This window comes from Sus scrofa, chromosome 5 (assembly GCF_000003025.6).
Source record: "Sus scrofa isolate TJ Tabasco breed Duroc chromosome 5, Sscrofa11.1, whole genome shotgun sequence".
Taxonomy (NCBI): domain Eukaryota; kingdom Metazoa; phylum Chordata; class Mammalia; order Artiodactyla; family Suidae; genus Sus; species Sus scrofa.
Genome location: NC_010447.5, coordinates 74962767 through 74986053, shown reverse-complemented (window position 1 = coordinate 74986053; position 23287 = coordinate 74962767). Strand labels below are relative to the sequence as shown.

Here is a 23287-nt window from a genome sequence, read left to right as displayed (position 1 = left end):
CTCCAGGTAAATATGATGACTAAAATCATAGGTACCAAATAAGACAGATTCAAAATATATAAAACAAAATCTAATAGAACTGGAGCAAAAAATTAGGAAAGCCACTATCATAGTGTTAGATTTTAACAACCCTCTGTTATTTATTGATAGGTCATGCAGACAAAAAAGTTAATAAAGAAACAGAATATTTGAATAATAAAATTTAAATGTGATTTAATAACATATTGAACACTGCATATAGTAATTAGAGAATACTTATTTTCTTCTAATGTACATTGAAAACTTTAAAAATTATGTTATAAAAAGCTCAGCAAAATTCAAAGACTACATATCACACAGACACACTTCCAAACACAACATAATCAATTAGAAATTAATAACAAAAATTTAATAATTTCCATATCTCATGGTTCAGAAATTTTGAAACATTTCAAATAACTCATGTATAAAAAAGAAATTCTAATGGAAATGAATATTTGGAATTAAATGATTTTCAAAATATTCCATATCAAATACAAAGAATGCAACAAAAGCATTAAAAATGGGAGATTTAGTCTTCAATTGCTTATATCACAAAAGAAAGTCTGAACATCTATAAGCTAAATATTCCACTTAAGAGGGAAGGATAAGAAGAGAATAAACTTGTAAGGTGATATTAAAGATAAGAGCAAATACTAATTAAATTGAAGGTAAAAATAAAATACAAAGCCAAAAAATTGTCTTATAAAACAGACAGGTCTCTTACTAGATTGATGAAGAAAAAAGGGAGAAGGAAGTAAAAGGTATTAGAAATGAAAAAGGTATATAACTACAAATGTTACAGGGATAAAAAATGGACCTTATAAAATATTTAACTTGAAAATTATTTAACTTCTCAAAATATATTAAAGATGCATAAAACTTGAATTATTCTAAAACTATTAAAAAATTATTCATTAGTTCAAACTAAAGCTACTAAAAAAATTATTCAGTAATTCAAACATCTTTTTATAAAGAGTATTATGTCCCAAAGGTTTGATAAAGGAGTTCTTTCAAACATGCAAGTAACACTTAATTTCAATCTTTCAAAAATTCTTCTCTAGAATTTCATAATTCATTAAATATCTACTTAACAGAGTAGATATTGACTAGGACAGCTAATGTTAATTTAAATCTGATGTTCAGATGTTACTTCTTTCTCAGACTGTATATATTTCATAGCTCATGAAAAAACTTCTCTGAAGAATTTAAGTACTCTAGTTCCTGAATTTCTATTGATAGCTAGGAAAAGCAATCTGACTGGAACAAGAATGTTCAATCTACAGTCACATAGTGCTTTATTAAAATTTAGGAAAACTCAATTTTCCATAAATGGGAGAGATACGCTAGCCAGATTTTGAGGACTAAAGCTCCCTGGGTGTTTCTCCTGAGTTTAGGAAAGAATTTCACATGGCCCATTCTGAAATGAATTATTCCATTAAAATACTAAAGGTTCCTTGTCAGATGATTGTGACAAATAATTCCAAGATATATAGAACCAAATATGAGAGGTATTATATTTTTCTAAAAACATACTTTATCAGTATATAGGTTAATAATCTTCTAAATTCAATATTTTTTCAACAAATATTATTTATGCAGCTATTAAAAGTAGAGGAGATACATATGTTTAACAGGTGCCATGTTTTGTATATTGTGGCAGGTGGCTGGTTTGAACTACAGTAGGAATTCAACAGGTCCAATACATGAAAGGAAAAATTTCTAATAATTTCAATAATTTATTTTCTTGAGATATTCTAGCTGTGTATAAAATGCAATTGGCAAGACAACACTGCTTCTAAAGCACGATGACACCTATTATGGTGAAGCTCAGCCCATGGATGCAGGATGGAGCCCTGTGAGACATAGGAACATACTGTTTGGGTACTTGGGAATAAAGTATATAATGCAGAGATGCAAACAGGAACATTTTCTCCACTTTGGGTAGAAACTGGTACAGATTTAAAATAAGAAAGATCTCATGGAGTTCATCTTTATTTTAGCAGCTTGACAGCTTATAATTTTGGGAGCACTGGAAACCAGAGTATAGGCATGAATCTCAAATAGAGTAGGTTAAACATGATGTCATAGCAGAGGTGAGACACCAGCCTCAGTCAGCCCCAGCCAGCCCCATCCCACCCCACAAAAGACAGTATACATCCACAGAAGGCACTAGAACAGAATATAACTTCATCAACCATATAATAAGTCCCCAGAGTCTATAAGAAATCAGTGTTTGAGATTTTAAGGAAGGCAAGAAATTAGAGGTTTCAAAGAGTCGGTGAAATTGTACTATGCATGTAAATACGACTCTCTAGCCCAGGTCAATACTTTCAACCAAAACAAACATTTGTAAATTGTGATAGTCAAAATCAGATGGCTCCCTACTGATTTCCACCTCTTGCTAGTCACCCCTGTGTAGAATCTTCCTACACCTATAGACTAGCCTGTGTGACTAATGACATTTTAAATTGTGATAGTCAAAATCAGATGGCTCCCTACTGATTTCCACCTCTTGCTAGTCACCCCTGTGTAGAATCTTCCTACACCTATAGACTAGCCTGTGTGACTAATGAAATATGGTTTAATTGACAAGTGACTTTCAAGGCCAGGTTTGAAAGACTTTGCCATTTCCCCTTGGTCTGGCTCTTGAATTGCTACCCTGGGGGAAATCGGCTGTCACGTCTTAGGGATATCGAGTTGCCCTGTGAAAAAAATCCATGTAGTGTGGAACTGAGGGCTCCAGCCAACAGCCGGCACCAACTTGCCACCCACTTGAGAGAGCCATCTTGGAAGAGAACTTTCCCATCAAGCCTTCACAAGCCTGGAGCCCTGGCCAATACATTCACAACCTCATGGGAGGCCCAAGGTGGAACCAGCCAAATTGCTCTCACATTCCTCCCCCACCCAGAGCTACTGTATGAGGTCACAAATATTTATTATTGTTTTCAACCTCTGAATTTTGAGAAAATGTGTTACACAGCAATAAGTAACTCTAGGCTCTGTAATTATTCTGAAAGCTAATACAGGAACCACTTCAGAGATGTGAAGCATGAAAATAATAAAAGCTAACATGATATATGATTTTATGAGGAAAGACCTGAAATCACAAACTAGAAAATAAAAGTACAATATTCATAGTGTAAATGCATACTTTACCTTAATAAAGCATTTGTCATTATGGTGACAGAGCAAAAGAACCTTTGTGGAAACAACCTTCATAGCATGAAAGCCTTGAAATAATTGAGTAACTTCAAAGGGTAGTTTTTGTGTAGAAAATACCACTAATCATATTTTCTTTTGATCTCTACTATAATTTACTTAATGTGGCACATTTCTTACCATATTTTATATCTTTTTAATCATAGTTTTGTTGTATATATTAACACTAACAATAAATATATGAGTTACTTTAGATGATCAATGTTTATGAAAACTGAATAACAATGCAATATAATTTTAGAAGTTAGGGCTTTTTTCATCTTTGAGCATACAGGCAATATTGCTTCCAAGTTTTAGTCTTCTGAGACATATAATGTGTCTCAGATATAAAAAGACTAAACAAACAAAACAAATAAGGACCCACACTGCATTCCGGATAGCCAACAAACTGTATTTACGGAAGAGAGAGAAATGTATAAACCCACTAGAATTCACAGTATCATTTTTGCTTGAAATCCTACTCCTACAGAATCCACTTATTTAACAAACACTTTTATATAGTGTTATGGTCTTCTAGGCTGTGTTATAGTTACTTAAGTAAAGAGTTACTTATGTAGCTTTATCATCCTAAGCTTTGATGGCTATAATTTAATATTTAGATGGTAAAAATTGCTTTCCCATCCTGAACATCACAACTGTTTCTCTCTATGACTTAATCACTGTTGAATATTACTGACATTTATTTTTCTGTATGTGAGGAGATGAAAAGTCTATGGTTAGAATACTGGTATATTTCTTAATACCTTCAATTCAAAGAACTGTTCATCCTCAATGCAGTTCCATCACCATACAGAATGAAATTGGCTATTTTTATAGTACACCAACTTGAAATTATGACAGAAAAATTTTAAAGTTTGTATTTAATCAAGTATGCAAACCAGCAGCTTCAGAGAGATCAGTAGGAAAATCTTTCCAAACATAATCTCATTTGAATTAGTTTCTTACACAGTCTTAGAAATAGTTATTTGTCAGTGCCTGGGGAAGTAATAATTTACGATGTGTTGGTGGTGATGAATATTGATACTGTAACAATCTAGATGTTACTGTGGTTTATCATTAAGACATAAGATTAAATAGTGATACCTATTGCAGGAGAACACTGGGAATCATCTGTGAAATTGCCAACGTGTGACCAGATGTCACCCTAATTTGCACATCAAATACATGGAAAAAAAAACATTTTTAGATAGCTGCAAAATGCAGAGTATTACCTGAAATCTCAGCTATTCCTTTTATTAAATATGTCAAGGTAAATCCATTAGAACTGTTTATACCATTTTTTTCTAAGCAGAATATCACAAGATGATTAACACTTTTAGGGGGATGTCTTTTTCTGCGTCCAGGTTATTTCCTTCCAGTTCTACCAGCTACATCACTTCTACCCTCTCTCCACTTCCAGGGGAGAAGTGCTTATCTGAATGATCATTGTGGAAGAAGAAAATTGGGATGTATAGCTCAGCACCTTTTCTCTTGAGACCCAGCTTCTCCTGGAGAGCATCTCAAATTCTCCTGTGCTTCTCTAGGGGAGGTGTGTCTGGGTAGTAGTGCCTGGGACTAGGAAGCCTCCTTAATTCTGTTAAGAAGTCACCTTGCCTGCACATACAAGCTACATTCTCCAGTACATTGTTTTCCAGAATAAAATAGTGTCTTGTCCACCATAATATTATTTCTGTCTCTTAATTTATGTAGAACTTGGGCAGGAAGAGGGTGCTTCTTCTTAGGTCTACTAAAGAACTTAAAAAAACAGTGATTAGGAGTTCCCATTGTGGCCCAGTGGGTTAAGAACCCGACATAGTATCTGTGAGGATGGATCCCTGGCCTCACTCAGATCTTGGGTTAAGGATCTGGCATTGCCACAAGCTTCAGCATAAGTCACAGATGAAGCTTGGATCCCAGCATTGCTGCAGCTGTGGTGTAGGCCTGCAGCTGCAGCTCTGATTCAACCCCTAGCCTGAGAATTTCCATATGCTTCAAGTGCATCCTTAGATTAAAAAAAAAAAAAAAAAATCAGTGATTAGAACGATCAAATACTCTACAAAAAGACAAAATACAACCACCCAAATGATAATGAGCATTTTCATGAATTCCAACTTTTATACTTAGATAAACTCTGAGTTGTTTAAAGTTACAATAAAGGGACTCAAAGAATTTAGGCAAAGGTAAGATTCTCAAATTAACATGGATTGATCAAAAAAACCTCAAACAAAGGCGATTTTCAGGGTGTTCCCACTGTGGCTCAGTGGAAATGAATCTAACTAGTATCCATGAGGACACAGGTTCAGACCCTGGCCTTGTTCAGTGGGTTAAGGATCCAGAGCTGCCGTGAGCTGAGGTGTAGGCCGCAGATGCAGCTCAGATCCCCCTTTGCTGTGGCCATGGCGTAAGCTGGCAGCTGTAGCTCCATTGGACCCCTAGCCTGGGAACTGCCATATGCAATGGGTAGAGCCCTAAAAAGACAAATTAAAAAAGAAAAGGGGAAAAAAAAGGTGATTTTCAGACTAAGTGAAAGGTAATATTAAGATGATGCCCTGCTAACATAAATTCACTAAATTCATCACCTTATTGTAACGCCTTTGCTTTACAAAAACAGAGACATTTAAATCACTTAGTATAATTAAACCAGAAGCACAAATAAGGCTAGATTTGTCTGCATGTGAATTTCAGTAGCATTCTGTATTTTTCATCACTGTCAGGAAGGATGTTTTATTTTCTAATATGCCCTTAAGTTCAAGCAAAAAATAGAAATAATTAGATTCATAATCAATCTTTATAGACAATGAAGTTCCTGCTCCAATCTCTAAATGTATATTAAGAGAACCCATCCCATGCATAATGCCTTCTAACACCAAAGAAAAGGAAAATCTAGGCAAGTGTTGAGAGAAACCAAAGTTCACGAGACCCATATTTGACTCAGTGTTAAATCCAGTGAAGACACCTTATTGTGTTTTTTACTGGTCTTATTGACACGTGGTAGGCAGTTTGGAAAAAGAAAGATTTAGGTCTATGTACAGTACAGTTCAGAATGAAAAAAAAAATCACCTTAAGAGTATAATAATGGGCCTTTGGGAGCTGTGTGAATAACAAGAGAAAAGCAGTCAAACAAGGGAAAGATGGAGACATAGCCAACCTAAGGAAGTCATTGAATGGAAGGAATGTCAGCAGTAAAGGGATGAAACACTTTTATTCAATGAATAGTTGTTGAGAGACTCTCTGTGTAGAGCATAATCTTAACTGCCGTCATGAATGTGAAAACTGTTCCTTCCTTCAAGGAACTTGACATTTAGCTGTGGAGAGGAAATACACAGTAACAAAAGGGAAGGAACAAAATGTGATTAAATAACAATCAAGTGGTTATTTAATAGATGATAATAGAGAAAAAAGAAAGAATGGAAGAATGAGAGAGTGGAAAAAAGTTTTTTACTGACTCTTCCTCTTTGCTAAGGTTTTTCACATAACACCTCATTCAAATGTCACAGAAGCACAAGGTATGATGCCCCCAATTTATAGATGAGAAAGTAAAGGCTCAGAGAGATTACATCATTTGTCCAAGATCACATAACTAGTAAGTCATATATCTAGGATCAAAACCTAGCTCTATCATATTCTAAATCTTTTTCCCTTTCCATTAAACAATATTTATTTTAATATAAGAAACTCTATGCAATGGAAACCTAGCACTGGAAAATGAGCAAAACACATGCACTCCTCCATGCATCCACTAAATAGGAACTGAATACCTTCTCTGAGTACATGCATGTGCTAGCGGGGGAAATGATCAGAAAGAAAATCATGTGTCTACATTTTTGACATAGCTAGAGAAAGGTAGGTGAAGATAGATAGATAGACAGACAGACAGATAGACAGATAGATGAACAAATGAAAATAATATAGAACTAGGTAAGAAAAGCACAACAGAAAAACCAGAAAATGCTATAGGATTCAAGTAAGGATAGACCACATTATTTTAAGAGAATCAATAAAAGCATAATAAAAGGCAGAAAGGTGGACAGGTTTATTCTCACTGGAGCCAAAGATTCCAGTTTTGGAGGACAAATGAACAAAAGTTATGGAAACCAAATATAGATCAAGGACCAACAAAAGCAATAGTATAAATCAAGTATAAGACACAGGAAGTGACTACAGGAGAGAAAGCAGAAAGGTAAATTAGGGTCAGATCATGGAAGACCTCAAATATCTGGCTAAGCATTACACTTAATTTTTTTTTCATTTTTTAAAGTTTTGTTGAAATACAGTTAATTTACACGGTTGTGATCATTTCTGCTCTAACACAAAGTGATTCAATTATACATGTACACACATCCATTCTTTGTCAGATTCTTTCTCCACACAGACCATCACAGAATATTGGGTAGAGTTCCCTGTGCTATACAGCAGGTCTCTGTTGGCCAATCATTGCATACATCACAGTGTGCATATGCCAATCCCAAACCCCCAGTTCATCCCTCCTCCTGCCAACCCGCCCCTTTGGTAACCATAAGTTTGTTTTCAAAGTCTATGTGTCTGTTGCTATTCTGAAAATAGGTTCATTTGTATCCTTTTCTTAGATGTCACATATATAAGTGATATATGATGTTTGTCTTTGCACTGTCTGACTAACTTCACTTGGTATGATAATCTCTAGGTCCATCCATTTTGTTGCAAATGCCATTATTTCATTCTTTTTTGTGGCTGAGCAGCACTCCTTTGTATATATGTACCACATTTTCTTTATGCATTCCTGTCAATGGACATTTAGATTGCTTCCACTGTAAACAGTGCCTGTTATGCTTAATTTTGAATACAATGAATAATAAGGTTTCCAAGCAGAGAAGAGACACTCTCTGAGTTAATGCTTTAGAAGATAAATTTATACAAAATTATTCATATTACAAAGGATGGATTTTACAATGCTATTGGAATAGCACAGGTTTTAATGGGTATGATGGCAGACAGAATGATAAAAGGAGGGAAGTACAAAGACATTTAAGAGTTAAAATCTATAAAATTTGTTAACTGATAACCTATTGAATATAAAGGAAAGAGAGGTCAGAGAATGGCTTCAGCATTTCAAAGTCAAGAAACTGAGAAATGGCAGTGGCAGTAACAGGAAAGGAAATGATGCAGAGATGGACGGCTAGGCTGGGGGTGCTGCGGAGGAAAGATGTTAGAGATTGAATCTGGAGTTCTCATAAAATCTCAAAATGGAGGGGTCCTAAGTGAAACAGAAATATTATGAGTGATGTTGGACCTGGAGATCGATGCTTGGATTGCATCAACCCAGAGCTTATCAGTGACTTCTTTAGAGTAAATAAAGGCACCAAAAGAGAGAACACCCACCTAGGAAAGAAGAAAGAAATTGAGAGGAGGGTTATAGCTACAATCCTGGAGTTTTTAAATTATAGAAGCAGCTATCTCATGTGGTTCATTTAGTACTTGTAGAAAACTGGAAGTTAAGGAATGAAAAAAAAGAGACCAAAAAAAAAAAAAAAAAAAGCAGAGTAGACAAAATAGAATAGACAAGGTTGATCACAGAAATCAAAGAAGAAAACTTCGACGAGAGTAGGGTTAACGTTATCGAAATTTACAGAAGCGAATGAAGACAGGAAAAGGGATTTGATGTGAAGATGGTCAATTGAGGCTGAAGAAAGCATTTCTAGAAGCACGGGGAAAATGTTAAGGAGGCTTTAAGTTGCTGACTGAAAAAAAAACATGCACAATGTTTTATTCAGTGGACAAAACTGAGGACTTAAACTGGGGACACAGAATCTCAGCTAACTCTGAGACACTGCTCCAAAGAGGCAAGAGAGGCACCAGGTTACCTAAGGGGTTTTTGCAACAAAGACCAGGAGGTCGGAACATCAAAGATTACTGTTAATTAAAGAAAACTAGACATCTAAATGAAAGAATTCAGCACTTTTCTATGTATGGGAAGATGCAAAGTCTGGGCTCACTGAAATAATACCTTTAATATACACCTCAGCTACCTGAGGCCAGTATCTATGCCTCAGCATCTTCAGAGGTGGCTGAAAGGCTGACTGCTAGATAGGAGGGCACCCTCCCTCCATCCTGAATTCCCTCAGGGCTCACCAGTGGGGTGGCTGTAATGTGACTGATGGCTTGATGGCTGAAACATCCTTTGTTTACTGATATGTCAGGTAATATTTTTCATTCACAAAGTATTGGCTAAGGCAGAATGCTGTAGACCTCAGTAGAAGGCAGGATAATTCCTAGTGTTCAAGAGACAGGCACAGAGCCAAAGGCAACCAGACTCACTTGAAGCATTGTATCAAGCAAGCAGCTGATTCATTTTTCAAAAAAGAAAAGGAAAAGGATGGGGGGAAATTAAAGACAAGGTCTAAAGTCCAGAAAGCATCCACCATGAAATACAGAATGAGAAGCAACGTCTAACTAATTAACTACTCAGTTATATAAAGCTGTCAAAAGGATCAATATAGTGAAATAACCTTTTGTTTAGGCAGTGATTAATTCTCACAGTGAGGTTGGCACAGAAAAACTTTGCTATTAAACTTTGTAAGAATTTGGTGACAAATTAAAAAAGAGAAATTCAAAATAAAATGTGTTCAAAATCCCTGCAATAGGTGTTCTAAAAGTGGAACAAAAAATATGATCGCTGATGACATAAAAATAACCATCACCTTTCATCAAGCTATACCAGATGGAGCCTGCATACACAAAAAGGGCACAGTCACTAATTATAAAAAAAAGAATTGCTTGGACAGGAAGAGAATGATGTCCCTGGTAAAAGCCATAATCACGGCACTCTGTTGGGAGTCCGACAGCACCGCGTAGGCAATATTTTTGTCAAATAAGGTGTGTCTGACAGTTATGTTCTATCACAGGCTGTGTCCTTGATGATATGAGTATTCTGGTAAAACGGAAATAGAAACTGAAGGATTTCCCAACCCACTAGAGAAGAACACTAAGATATCAATCTAACAAACTGGTAAGGATGACTCAATGCCACAGACCAGGAGATTGGAACAGAGATCAAAACAGAAATATCAATCAACCTCATTGCAGCAGTGTTTACGATAGCCAGGACATAGAAGCAACCTAAATATTCACTGACAGAGGAATGGATAAAGAAGATGTGGTATATATGGTAAAATTGAATCACTCTTCTGGATGGCATGAATTAAAACAACATTGTAAATCAACTCTACTTCAATAAAAAACATTTTTTAAAAAGGGATGATTTTAAAACAGCATTGGAAATCAACTCTACTTCAATAAAAAACATTTTTTACAAAGGGATGATCTGTCCCCATCCCCACATCAAACTTGCAGCAAGGATAAGGAAGCATAAGAAGGGACCGCAATCTCAACGGAGAACGGGGAGCATGCTCATCAGCACTAAGATTCTTAAGAGACCTGCAGGCATGAGAAGGGGAATACGTACTGATAGAGAGGAAGAGGAGCAAAGCCTAAGCAGCATCAGAACAAGTTTACTAGCCATCATTCCTCCATAGATAAGTGTTGCCAGCACCAAGCCCTCCATGCTCACTTTCCCTAGCCCCCTCTGTCCCCTACACTCCACACACCAATTGTATATCAGGCTGTAGGATGTGGGCTTGCACTTTATTTAGCCCAAGTCTTCTATGACCCCCTGTCTAGCCCAGGATGCACCAGAGAAACAGTGGAAAGGATAAAACATTTTTCTACCTTTCACATCTGGATGTTTATATCTAACATCCCAAAAACATATGGGAGAATTAAGCCCACTGCAATGCATCAATATAAATGGAAGATCCCATGACACTGTTTATCTTATTTGACAAGACATTTAATATTCTCTCACTTGTAATACTGCTGCTCTCAACTGTATTTCGGTAAACAAATAGAAAATAATTATTTTTCTTTTGCCATAATGGATGTGAACAAAGTGTGCAACGAAAAGCAGATGTCAAGATTTTCCTTTATTCTGGTATTAAGGTATACTGTGTGATTCTGGGCCTTGTGCAAATCCAATGTGTATTGATCTTCTAGAGATAAAATAGTAGAGTGCAAAAGGGCAACTTCTCACACAATGGCAAAAAATGGAAGTGACTCATAAACTTAAGAAAACAACTGGGTGTTAGGTTTAAATTGAGTGACTGTTGCACATGGTCAAATATACCTCTAATTGCTTCTGCCTCTTCCCTTGCATTCTGCTGCTGTGCAAATGCCATTCAGACAGTCTCAGCCTTCTACAAAGAAAAGTTCTTCTCCAGGAGCTCCCTTCTCCTTGGATCCTTCATATCACAATGTGACAGGAGAGACCCCTAAGACAAATGTTATTAACCTATGAGAACATGTGGACATAAAATATGATCATAAAACTGTGACTTTTTTATTACTTGACATCATCTCGCCTAATCAATATTTATTAAACATAAGGCATTTTCCTGTGCAGGAAGATAAATTAGAATCAGACACCAAGCTCAAGGATTTAGAGTTTGGTAGCTATGTCCTTAAAGTCAGGTTTTCTAAGTGGAGTCCAAGAACCCATAGACAATTCCTAAATAAACTTTCAGAGGCTTCTAAAACTCTTTAAGCAAATGCAACGCATTTTATGTTGGTATCGCCACTTGGCAGAGTGAGATGTTTGGTAGATATCAAATTCTCAAAAGGATCAGTGGCCCCCATGAGGTCAAGAACCACTGACTAGGGGCTTATAAAAAGCATTCCATCTCTCAGAACACATCCAGTTGCTCAAAGCATGTTTTGAACTTTTCCCTCAGAATGCTTCAAAACCCAGGACATCTTTTGTGAATAATCTCAATGAAGCCAAGTCTTCCTTGGACAAGGCTCTGATTTTTTTAAATTCCTCCAAAAGCACAGAGGGAAAACATGATGGGTAAATGATTAAACTGTGAAGTTTATTTCTGGTTGAAATGAATAAAAATATAAAGTAATGGGATAAACTTTCCTGGAGGACATAAAGGAGATTAAAGACTATGTGTTAACTGAAAACCGCATGGAAAAGAACCAATAAAAACATCACTACCCTAAGAATATTAACCAAGGGGAGAAAAAACACATTTTTTTAATTCCTTGAACAAATATTTATTGTACTATACTCTGTATATATTGTTGAAAATACAGAAAAAGGATGGGGTGGGGTGGGCTGGGACCAGTAGATGCAAGCTCTTGCATTTAGAATGGATAAGCAATGAGGTCCTGCTGTACAGCTCAGGGAACTACATCCAGTCTCTTGGGATAGAACATGATGGAATAAAAGACAAGAAAAGGAAGGTATAGGACTTTCCATTATGGCTCAGTGGGTTACAAACCTGACTAGTATCCATGAGGATGCAAGTTCAATCCCTGGCCTCACTCAGCGGGTTAAGGATCCAGAGTTGCTGTGAGCTGTGGTGTAGGTTGCAGACACAGCTTGGCTCCTATGTTGCTGTGGCTGTGGCGTAGGCTGGCAGCTGTAGCTCCAATTCGACCCCTAGCCTGGGAATTTCCATATGCCTTTTCCTTTTTCCCACATATATATGACTGGGTGGTCACTTTGCTGTACAGCAGAAATTGGCACAACATTGTAAATCAACTATAATTTTTAAAATATATCTAAAAAAGAAAATACAGACAAAAACCCCTGCCCTCATGGAGCTTCCATTCCACCATCTTCGCTTAATAATTCAATTCATCTAACATATACAGGTCAACTATGAATAAGTATTAATAGAAATAAAATAGAAAAGTAAAATAGAAATAAAAAGCAAATATGTCATGGAGAAAATAATGTTTAGGTAGAAAATTATTCATGGCAAAATATAATGTAATGCTTAATATTCTGATAAAAATATATTTGATGAAAATGAATAGAATCACTATAACCACAACATAGAAATCAAGAAATCAATGATATCACATCCTTGATAATTCTAAGAACATATATCTTCTTAATTATACTCAGTCACCTGATCTAAACAAAAGCAACAGAAAAATTTCAGGGATTTGGGAGCACGAGATCATGAGATAACATAGAGACAATGAAAAATAAGGTTGTCAACAGAACAGGCTGGGGCAGAGTTGACTCCCTTCTCTATAAAGTATAAGGAGATGCCAGAGCCAGGAGTTCATGGAAAAAGAAAGTTCTTGCTCTAAAACTAAATTACTTCCCTAAATTAAATGAACAAATTAGTCCTCATCCTTCTTTAATCTGAACACTGCAGATTATTTTTAACACCCTCAAGCTACAGATAAAAAAGCCCAGACATAACATTTTTCTGACACTACTTTTATACACACACAAATAAAGCAGAATAAAAAGTGACAAGTCGTTTAAAAAGTATATGTTAACTGTATATGTATAACTGAATCACTTCGCTGTACAGCAGAGCTTAACACAAAAATTAACACGACATCGTAAATCAATTACGATAAAAATTTTAAAAATAAAAAAAATGCAGAGATACTGCAAATTACCTCTTTTTAACCAAATAAAAATCAGTAAAGCAAGTGTATGTGAACGGATTTAACAGCTGATGTAATGAGAGAAACGTCATGGGAGAAAGTCTCCATCTGTGGGGTGGATCAGGGAGAGAAGGAAGATTATCCTGTGCTCCCCATTCCTCATGACGACTGCCCACCAGCCCTCCTGTCATGTGCCTCAAAAACTGGACTGGGTGCATATTGGGGATAAGAGAAAGAACAAGCAATCTTTAAATATTCCAGCTTGAGTACTAAGAAACTCATCTGATCTCTTTCAATGGAAGCCACCTTTTCAAAGCTTTCTCTGCAAATTTAAGGAACTAGAAATCTTGAGGCGGGATGTGTGCACACCCACACAAGTGCTCATGCTCAGAAACTAGACCTTTGGATATGCAAATATTGAAGCATGCACTCTTTTGGAGTGAAGAATCTGAGACAATAAGGAACTAAACTGCTTGGTATAATGACACAGAGGGGTTGTTTTGTGTGGGTATAGGGAGTATTCACTGTATAAGGGTTTTCTCCAGATGGGTGGAGGATCAGAGAAATGGAAGACGAGGTATTCAGCTGGGGGTGATAAATGACTAACTGGTACAAAAGGGCAGGTCAGGACCTTGGGAGAAAGACTCTCCTGCGAAAGGGTGTGGTGAGGACTCTGGCACTGGTGACATCAAAATCAGTTTTAGGAATTATCTTGTGGCTCAGGTTAAGAATCTGGTGTTGTCACTACAGCAGCCTGGGTCGTTGCTGTGGCTCAGGTTTGACCCTTGGCCTGGGAACCTCTATATGCCATGGGCGTGGCCAAAAAAAATCAATTTTCACATCTTGTTATAGGCTGTCTAATGCACTCATGTAATCTTCAGGCCTGAAGTTAAGCATAGTTTAATATATGCAGATTGAATCTGGATGAAGATTTTTCTCCAGGCTATGGAAATTCAGTGACAACTCAAAAACCAAATCATTGTCAACAGATCTCTCTGATTCAAACACATTCTGCTCTGCCATTTGGATTTAGAAACAGAACAATGCCTTACCTGTCAAGCCATGAATTTGTTCTTCACTAATTTAAATGCTTGTTTCACTCACAAGTGAAAGAAACAGCTCCCCAATCTTTCAAAAAATGGTTTTTTACATCATAAAATGATTCCCAGCAATTCAGGATCTACTGAGAAATTCCCATTTAAAAGATGAACAAAATAGTAATATCATAAAGGATTTTAAAAGTTAAAAAAAATGTTTTTAAGGAAATAAAATTTCTCTTAGTGAGCTACTTAAAGAATCTGGTTTATCCTTCATTTGGAAAAGATTTTTTTTGCCACACCCACGGCATGCAGAAATTCCCGAGCCAGGGATTGAAAGTGTATCACAGAAGCAACCCAGGCTGCTTCAGTGACAACACCAGATCCTTAACCTGCTGCATCACAAGAGAACTCCTAAAAAGATTTTTTTTAAGATTCTCTTTAATCTGTGATGATGCTAAAGTGCTCAACCAAACTGATTTTAGAAAAATCAAAATGCTTCTTTTCTTAAATTATTCCATCTGGCAAAACGATCATGCATTCACTTAGATAAAACCCAATACTCTGTGAATGCATGATCAGGAAATATGATAGGGATGAGAGTTAAAAGAATTGAGCTTTGTTTCATTTTGTGGAAGAAAAAGTTAAGACACCAGAAGGACAGTACTCGAGTACCTAAAGGAGACATTGAGGCAGTCGTAAACACTCACTCAACCACTAGCAAGATTAGAAAGGACAGGATTCCTGTTCCAAGAGGTCAGATAACTAGATAACCATGGGTAGGCATGTACATGGCCCAGGCTGAGCTCAGCTGCCAGAAGAGTGTTGCTTCGGTTGATTGGTCTCCAAGAAAAAGAGCCCACTGGCAGAAACTTTAAGGGGGCGGGGGGGGGGGGCGGAGCAGTTATATCAGACATTTTTACATTTTCTCTAATGTCAGAGCTTCCCCAAAGTCCACATCTAAGGTTACAAATGTTCCCTTTTCACTAACCTCCTCATCTTGTCTTTATCTAAAAATCCACTCAATGGGTTATATTGTTCAAGTATTATAACAATTTTAAATGAAATTGAGTGCTGATTACTCCAAGTGACACATGAAAATCATTCTAATAAAATTTTCTGCTGCACTGATATGTCCGTTTTAGAAAAGGGGGTTGCTACTAGGCTAATTTGTATTTTTCTCTGTTCAATAGTCAATAACTCCCTTTTGTGCTCAATTGACCTCATGTCCTCAACACTCAATTTCTTAGAAAAAATTCTTATTAGAACACTGGCAGAAGTAGTAATCAGCAGTGCTTAGTGACCTTTTACCATTCAGCCCTTGAGAAACCAGACTTTCCTTTTCATAATTTTATGATATCTACTTTCTTTGACTCGGAGCCAAAGAAATTCAATACTTATTCTGAAAAGTCCCTGACAACTAGCACCAAGAGAGGTCTGATATAGATTTTATTCCTGTTCTAAATGTAACTGGACACTAGGAAATCAAGTTCAGGAGATTTTAAAACTGGTTAAGAATAAGGTTGCTAATGTCACAATTCAAAAATTCAATCAATAGCTCATGAGTTTTCCAGAAAAGGTCAACCAGAAAATAGATATTCAACCCTTTAGTATGTAATTTAGTCAAAATAATTTACTGGTAGTACTTGCTTTCAAAGGTACTACTGTGCATTTGTCCTTGCTAAGCTAGTGTTGGCTTTTAATCATTCATGCAGTTTTTCAAGATCATACTGAAATCTTATTTCCCAAAGTACAAGCTACTATTTTTATTTAATGTCAGTTGAGTAATTAATGACTTGTTCTCTAATGTATCAATTTAATGGAAGTGTTAAATAGCACTCAATCTAGGACTGGCTCCTCCAGATCACTATATATCCTTCAAACTTCTTTAAAACACTGATAGTTATCTTTTGGTGATACTACTGTGGTCTGTCTGTTTCTAATACCCCACTAGCCCCACGCCTCCTCTCCCCACAGTGGGAGCCACTTAATCTCTCCTGGAGGTTCAATCTTATCTCAGGCTTTGGACCAATAGCATCCTCATGAGACTGGAACATTGGCTCATTATAGGGCAGTAGATATCAAGTCAACCTTGCTTTTAGTCCAACCCTGATAACTGATCCTTTGGCAAAGTTTTAACAACTAGGCTTCTGACTAATTCCTGAAACCAAGTTCCATTTGATCCTCTAGATGTGGTAACTGGGTCCCTTGCTCACTTTCCTCTGTGCCTGGTTCTCTGTCCTGATAAAACCATTACATCTGCTCTCTATATACCACAAAGTACCTTCCTGTGTGGATCCCCACCCCCCCGACCCAGTGTTTGTAGTTCTGTCCTGGTCTCACATTCCATCTCATCCTCAACCTCCTCCACTAAAGGGCATGTCTATTTCCAACTTCCAGATCCCCTAATCCTCCTCTGTTTCAACGCAGTGCACACTGTCAATGCCTGACTCTGTCTCAAGATATACAACCAAGTGTAAATTCACCAACACCAATGAAATGCATAATTGATCAAAAAATATTTTAATAGATTTATGAAATTATGTAGGTTGAGTAATCCATCATCTCACCAAAGCCTAAAAAAGTACAAATTTTAGGTAATATCATAAGAAATGGTATAATATTTGCTGAAAATTGAATCCCATTCTCTCCTGAAAATGATTAGCCAAAACGATTGATTAATATTAATTTCATGGGATATGTACACTTTTTCCTTTTTGAAACACAGACCTGAAGCACACTTCACTTATTCTTCATAAATTCTTCTAAAAAGTTAGTAGCTCTGTAATCCCTCTGCTCTCTTATTTTATACACTAAAATACAAATTCAATTTTTACTTTTCTTGGTAAGGAGAATAGTAAATGCAAATAAGATAAGGAAGGCCAAACGAATGATCTACTATTGACAAAGAAGGCGTCTGGAAAAAAGGAACTCCTAGGTGCTACTAGTGGAAGTGTAACTTGTCCCAGAGCTTTTGAGAAAGCTATTGTATAATTTGTTTCCAGAACTCTTTACAAATTCAATTTATTTTGACTCAATAATTCCCTTTATAGGGGTATTCCCTAAAAAAATTCAGACATTTAAACAAAGATTTATTCACAAAAAAAATTTCATTTCTATCAGCAGAAAAAAATTACCTAAATAAGCAATGAGATTTGGTTCAATAAACTACAGTATATCTATATCATAGGAAACTATATAGTCCTTTTTAAATTATATTATCTTATAGTACTTAACACAGTGGGAAAATTTCTAGAATCAAAAAATTGTATTCTGGTTTAATCAAGAGTGGTGGAATATGGCAGATGATTTTAATTTGCTCCCTCTTTCTTTCTCTCCCCCCCCACTTCATTCAGTTCTGTAGTTTCCAAATCTTCTATACTAAGTATGCATTGCTCTTAAAATAGCCTGGAAAAGAAAGAGAAAATAAAAGATAATTTAAAAGCATGAGAATATCTTGAATATAATAAAAGATATAACTAATTTTCTCTTTTTAATTCCTTAATAAATTAATAGGGATGATTTCCCAAAACAGTTGTGCTCAGTGCTACAACTTCTTAATCGACCTCTATGTGGTGGCTGCTCCCTTCTTTAGAACATGGTCCCAGCAGACGTCCAAGGCATATCTTAAGAAAAAAGCATGAAAGCAGATACACCAAAAACGCTGTGTATATTTATATACTCTATCTAAATGCAATACACTGCAGCAAACTCCAGCTGTCTAATCCCACCCATAGGTTTTTTACTGCAGTTAGGAAAATCAGACAGTTCGAGAACAAATTGAGAAAACGGTAGGTGGGCTCCAAGTTTCAAAATAAAAACTCACCTTCAATTCTCACCCCATCAGTTCAACAGGAAAGGATTAGTATGAACACTTACTGAGCGCTACTGATTTTGAACACTTTTATATTCATATACATATGAGGATTAAATGAATATACATGAATCCTTATGAAAAACCTCTTCAGGGACAAGAAAAGGAGTTTGTACAAGGTCACAAATCTATGAAGTGGCAAATCCAGCTCTCATGGCCTATGAAGCTCATTTTCTTTCTACTACACTCCTTAGGGCTAATGATTCTGCTAATTTAGGATTGGACAACTAAAGAGAACTATGTATATAAAGCTCCTTCGACTATGCTGGGCACTAAGCAAGTGCTCAAGGATGATAGCTATTTTTCACAATTGCAGACAAAGTTAGTGGGTTTTGTATATTCTCACTTCAAAAAGAATTAAAACCTGGGAAAATATACCTTAAATGAATTTCAAAGGTCTTCTGTTAGTTGAATTGGCTTATTAAGAAAACAAACTACAATTTCCTATGCGCCCAATATGCCAAAGTCACTATGTGGTAAATTTCTGTTCTGTTATTCTGAATAAGAATGATCAAGAAATGATGGAGTTCCCATTGTAGCTCAGTGGTAACAAACCCAACTAGTACCCATGGGGACGTGGGTTCAATCCCTGGCCTCCCCCAGAAGGTTAAGGATTCAGCATTGCCATGAGCTGTGGTATAGGGTCGCAGACACAGCTCGGAACTGGAGATGCTGTGGCTGTGGCGTCGGCCAGCAGCTGCAGCTCTAATTCATCCCCTAGCCTGGGAACTCATAAATGCTGCAGGTGCAGCCCTAAAAAACAAAAAGAAAAAAAAAGAAAAAAAAATTTAGATATGAGGCTGTTAAGTACTGCTACTTTGAAATGCATATATGGACTATCAATGCTTTACACAGTAAATTACTCTAACATATACTGAAATAAAGTATATCTTTTGATAATCCAGAAGACAGTTTGGAATCTTTCACAAATCATGAACATAAATTGCCACTGTGTTCTAGACAGAAGACGCAGAAGGAAGACATTCAGGAAGCTGTGCTCAAGATAATCCAACTTTTGCTTCATGCCTCACAAATCTTGCTAGGAGGATGCCTTCAATTGGAGCTAAAGGAAATCTTCTAAGTTTCTGAATTAAACATGTTCCAGGACCAGACTTCAAACAGCATGAGTTTAAACAAAACAGCATAACCATCTACTGCTCTCACGTGGCTGAATTGGGCCTTGTATTGAATTCTCACTAGTCTGAAAGGTTCATATATGGGGACAGAGGCTTCATTCTCAAGATCTTTTTGATCTTGCCATTACACCTGGTTATCACATAGACTTGACAGATACCCACTGACTGCCAGCCACTCCAATGGCAGCGGAAGATGACTGCTGTCTTCTTTGACCAGACTGAGAAGCTGAAGGTTCTCAAATTAGTCAGATAGGTTACTTTCCCAAATACTTGCAAGCCAAGCCTACTTTCTGTAGACCTCAGACTCTCTGGGTTTCTTGCAAATGTTAACAAATCTGTCCAGGAGTTTAATTTCAAGAGGAGTGTTATATAAGAGAAACAGTCTGTTAGAGCACAAATAACTACTGTGCTGGAGACTGTGAAGTAAGTAATTCAATGCCAACATCACGAGGAGCTCTCACCCATACGAAACTGTTTAGGGGACACTGTATTAGGTCAATAAGATCAACTCACTCCTGGGATTCCAGAGTCACTATTTGCCTACAACCCAAATATCTAAAATGGGTTACAAATGAGATGAAAACATCCTCCCATCCCACAGGCAGCTCTAGGCAGGTCTGGAAATATGGACTTCAAGTAGAGTCCAGTATTATCAATCATGCCCTAAGTAGGGTCTCTTATTTATCATTATTAACCATAATATATCTTAAAAGTCTAGATTGACACTGAAAATGCCCAGAAGGGTATAAATAACATTATAATTATATTACTAAGAGAAAAATAACACTTTTAAAAGAAAGTCATGAGACTCAGATCCGTGCAATTAATTTAAAAATTATCCATGAGCTTTATGACTCACTTGGAGGGAAAGACAAAGAATTCTATTTTGACTTGTTGATTTTCAGTTGCCAGTAAACAAACAGTGGAATCTAGGAAAGAAGTCAAGGCTATGAAGTGTGTGTGCGATGTATATTTAACAGTCACCTTCATAGAGATGATAGCTGATACCACGGGAACAGACAAGAACAAGAGAGAAGTCTGGACAAAGGAAACTAAAAGAAAAGGCACAGCGAGTGTCCATATTTTGGAGGATAAAAAGAAAGGCAAGCACAGGAGGAGATGTTAAGCAATGGAGGAATTAGAATTACTGGTACCTTAAAAGCCAGGGAAAACAAACTTTTGAGAACGTGGTCCTGGGCAGAAGCTGGAAAATGCAGTGAGAGCCTAAGGAAGAGGTGGAGTGAGAAAAGATGGCATCTGGCAATGTTTTGGTCAAAGCATTCTGGGTTGCAAAAAATACTCAAGTGAAGGAGGATTTAGTTAATCACCTGAGAGGCAATCTTAGAAAGCAAGCAACTAAAGAGAGGTTCAGACTTAGAGAAAGTTGAACTGGGAACTAACTACAACCAAAGCCACCCTTTCGAAGTCTCCAATTTTTGTCTTTTCGCTTTGAGCACAGGCCAACATGGTTGTCTGATTCAAAAACATATTAAATGAAAGGATGATCATCTACCATAAACTGAAACTTCTCAGTCTTAGTGCAAACTCATTAGAGAATCTGACATGCTGACAAGCTGAGGTTCAGCTAATGCGTTCAGCAGCCTTGGGTCACGAGCACATTGCTAGTCATAGGCCCAGATCTGCCAACAGTCCCCTTGAATGTTCCTCATCTGCAATATGACGCTGGCAAATTCTCTCCACACCTCAGACACATTTGTGAGAATAAAATTTAAAAGTGGATGTTAAAGACAGTTTATTAAACTTCACATCCCCCACAGCACACATCACAGAACTTTGCCTAGTAAAGATTTAATGACTTTCATTTAGCTGTAAACTGTAAAACTATTCAAATGTAAGACATATCCAAAGCTACAATTAATCTACCCACTGAATGTAGTGGATATTCGATATTTATTTACTGAACTGAGTTATTTTTCATTTCAGCATATATTTCCTAAGAATATTGCCATGTAACTTCTATTCAAGAAACTAGTACTGAAAACCAGTGATAAGATGACAGGTTAGATAGACCCTAGCAATACAAAGATGAACCAGCTGTGGCGCTCCCATCGTGGCACAGCGGAAACAAATCCTACTAGGAACAATGAGGTTGTGGTTCCATCTGTTCTTCAATCCCACATCCTCTTTGCTTCCAGGTCCAGGCCATGGAATCTGTTTTCTCACCTCTGTCGTCCTTGAGCAGATTGGCCTTTTCCTGGCTACTGAGGCTGCACCAGTCCTCACTCTGACCCCAAGTAAGTGTGCACCCCTTCCCATCCTCCAAGCCGGGCAGTAAGAAGGAACCCATTAGATCTAATGGAGTCAAAGTGCTTGTCTCTCCTGCATTTGGGGCCCCTGTTCTGAGACCCCACATTTGCACTGCTCAAAGTCCTGGCCATAAAGTAGACCAGCCCTGAAGGCAGACTCCAGTTGCACCATTTTCAAGAGCACATTTATTTTAGTTTCTCATAAAAGCCCCTCTATTTGCCACCAAAGATTCCCCTTCCAACTGTTTAATTTTTCATGATGTTGTTTCAACAACCTGCCATGATTTGTTTTAATCAGTTTTGTGTACATTGCAGGAAATAGCAGGAAGAAAAGAACATTCTTTACTCTTAGCCTGCATTAGTCATTACTCTCCCTAGAGAACAGCTATTTACAAGATACCAAATAACATCTTCTCCCAGGAAATCTCCTCCTGAGTACTGGATTCTAGTTTTGTTCCAAGCAGGAGTCCTGATGTCTGCTTCGGGTGAGACTGAGAGCAGGTACACCTCCATGAAAATAGGTGAGGCCCCTTCATCTCTATCCAGAGCAAGAGAGCTGTAAGGGGGGAAGCCATCTCCGATTCTCTCTGAAGCACCACGTGTTGACAACAAGCCTACCTGGGTGTGGGTCACCTTGATCTCAGGGTCCTCACAAAGCCTGCCTTCACTAGGACCAATACACACAGAGCTGAATTGTTCACACCAAAAGAGGCCAGGTGGCCGCCCTGCTCTCAAGTGACTGGGCTTGCTACTAATCCATGAGCTGTTTTTTGGCTCACAGCCTCCCTTTCACAAATGGGATCAGACAGAAAAACGAAAACAGGAAGAGTGGAGAGGGAACGTGGGAGATGGTGGAGACAGGTGTCTGGAAGACTCCATTTAAATGGGTATTTCCTACCAAGAAAATACTGTCTTCCTGAGAGGACACAGGTCAAGATCTCTTATCAACAGAAGGCTTTTACTGGAAACCGTGAAACAAGCATACACTTCTGGAAATGCTAGAAGGAACTAAAGAGTTACCACTAAAACTAATACTTTAAATTTTAAAATGGACTTTTTTGGGAAAGTGGGTTTATATGACTGTTTTATTCCACCAAGAGTTATCTAGTAAATGACTGAAAATAATACTATGCAATATTAAATAGTGATTTAAAAGTCTGTTCCCACATTGAAATTGATGAAAGCTTTTTAATTAATAAAGCAATAGACAGCAATAATATTTTCATAAGAATGAAACAACTATTTCAGCTCTTTGCTGTCAGTATAGGTAACTTTTGGCTCCTTTCTCTAATGCAGTAGGCCAATTTC

General features: G+C 37.1%; 1 protein-coding gene across 8 annotated transcripts in view; it reads right to left on the bottom strand.

The window, feature by feature from the left end:
- Positions 1–23287, bottom strand: part of TMEM117 (transmembrane protein 117) — a 485759-nt gene that overhangs the window by 416786 nt on the left and 45686 nt on the right. The window contains exon 2 of one of the 8 annotated variants that reach the window (XM_021092569.1): positions 11378–11522. The exons of the other annotated variants lie outside the window; for them this stretch is intronic. Coding sequence (XP_020948228.1) covers positions 11378–11429 — 52 coding nt within the window. The 5' untranslated portion in view covers positions 11430–11522. The remainder of the gene's footprint in view (positions 1–11377; positions 11523–23287) is intronic. 8 annotated transcript variants of the gene reach the window in all.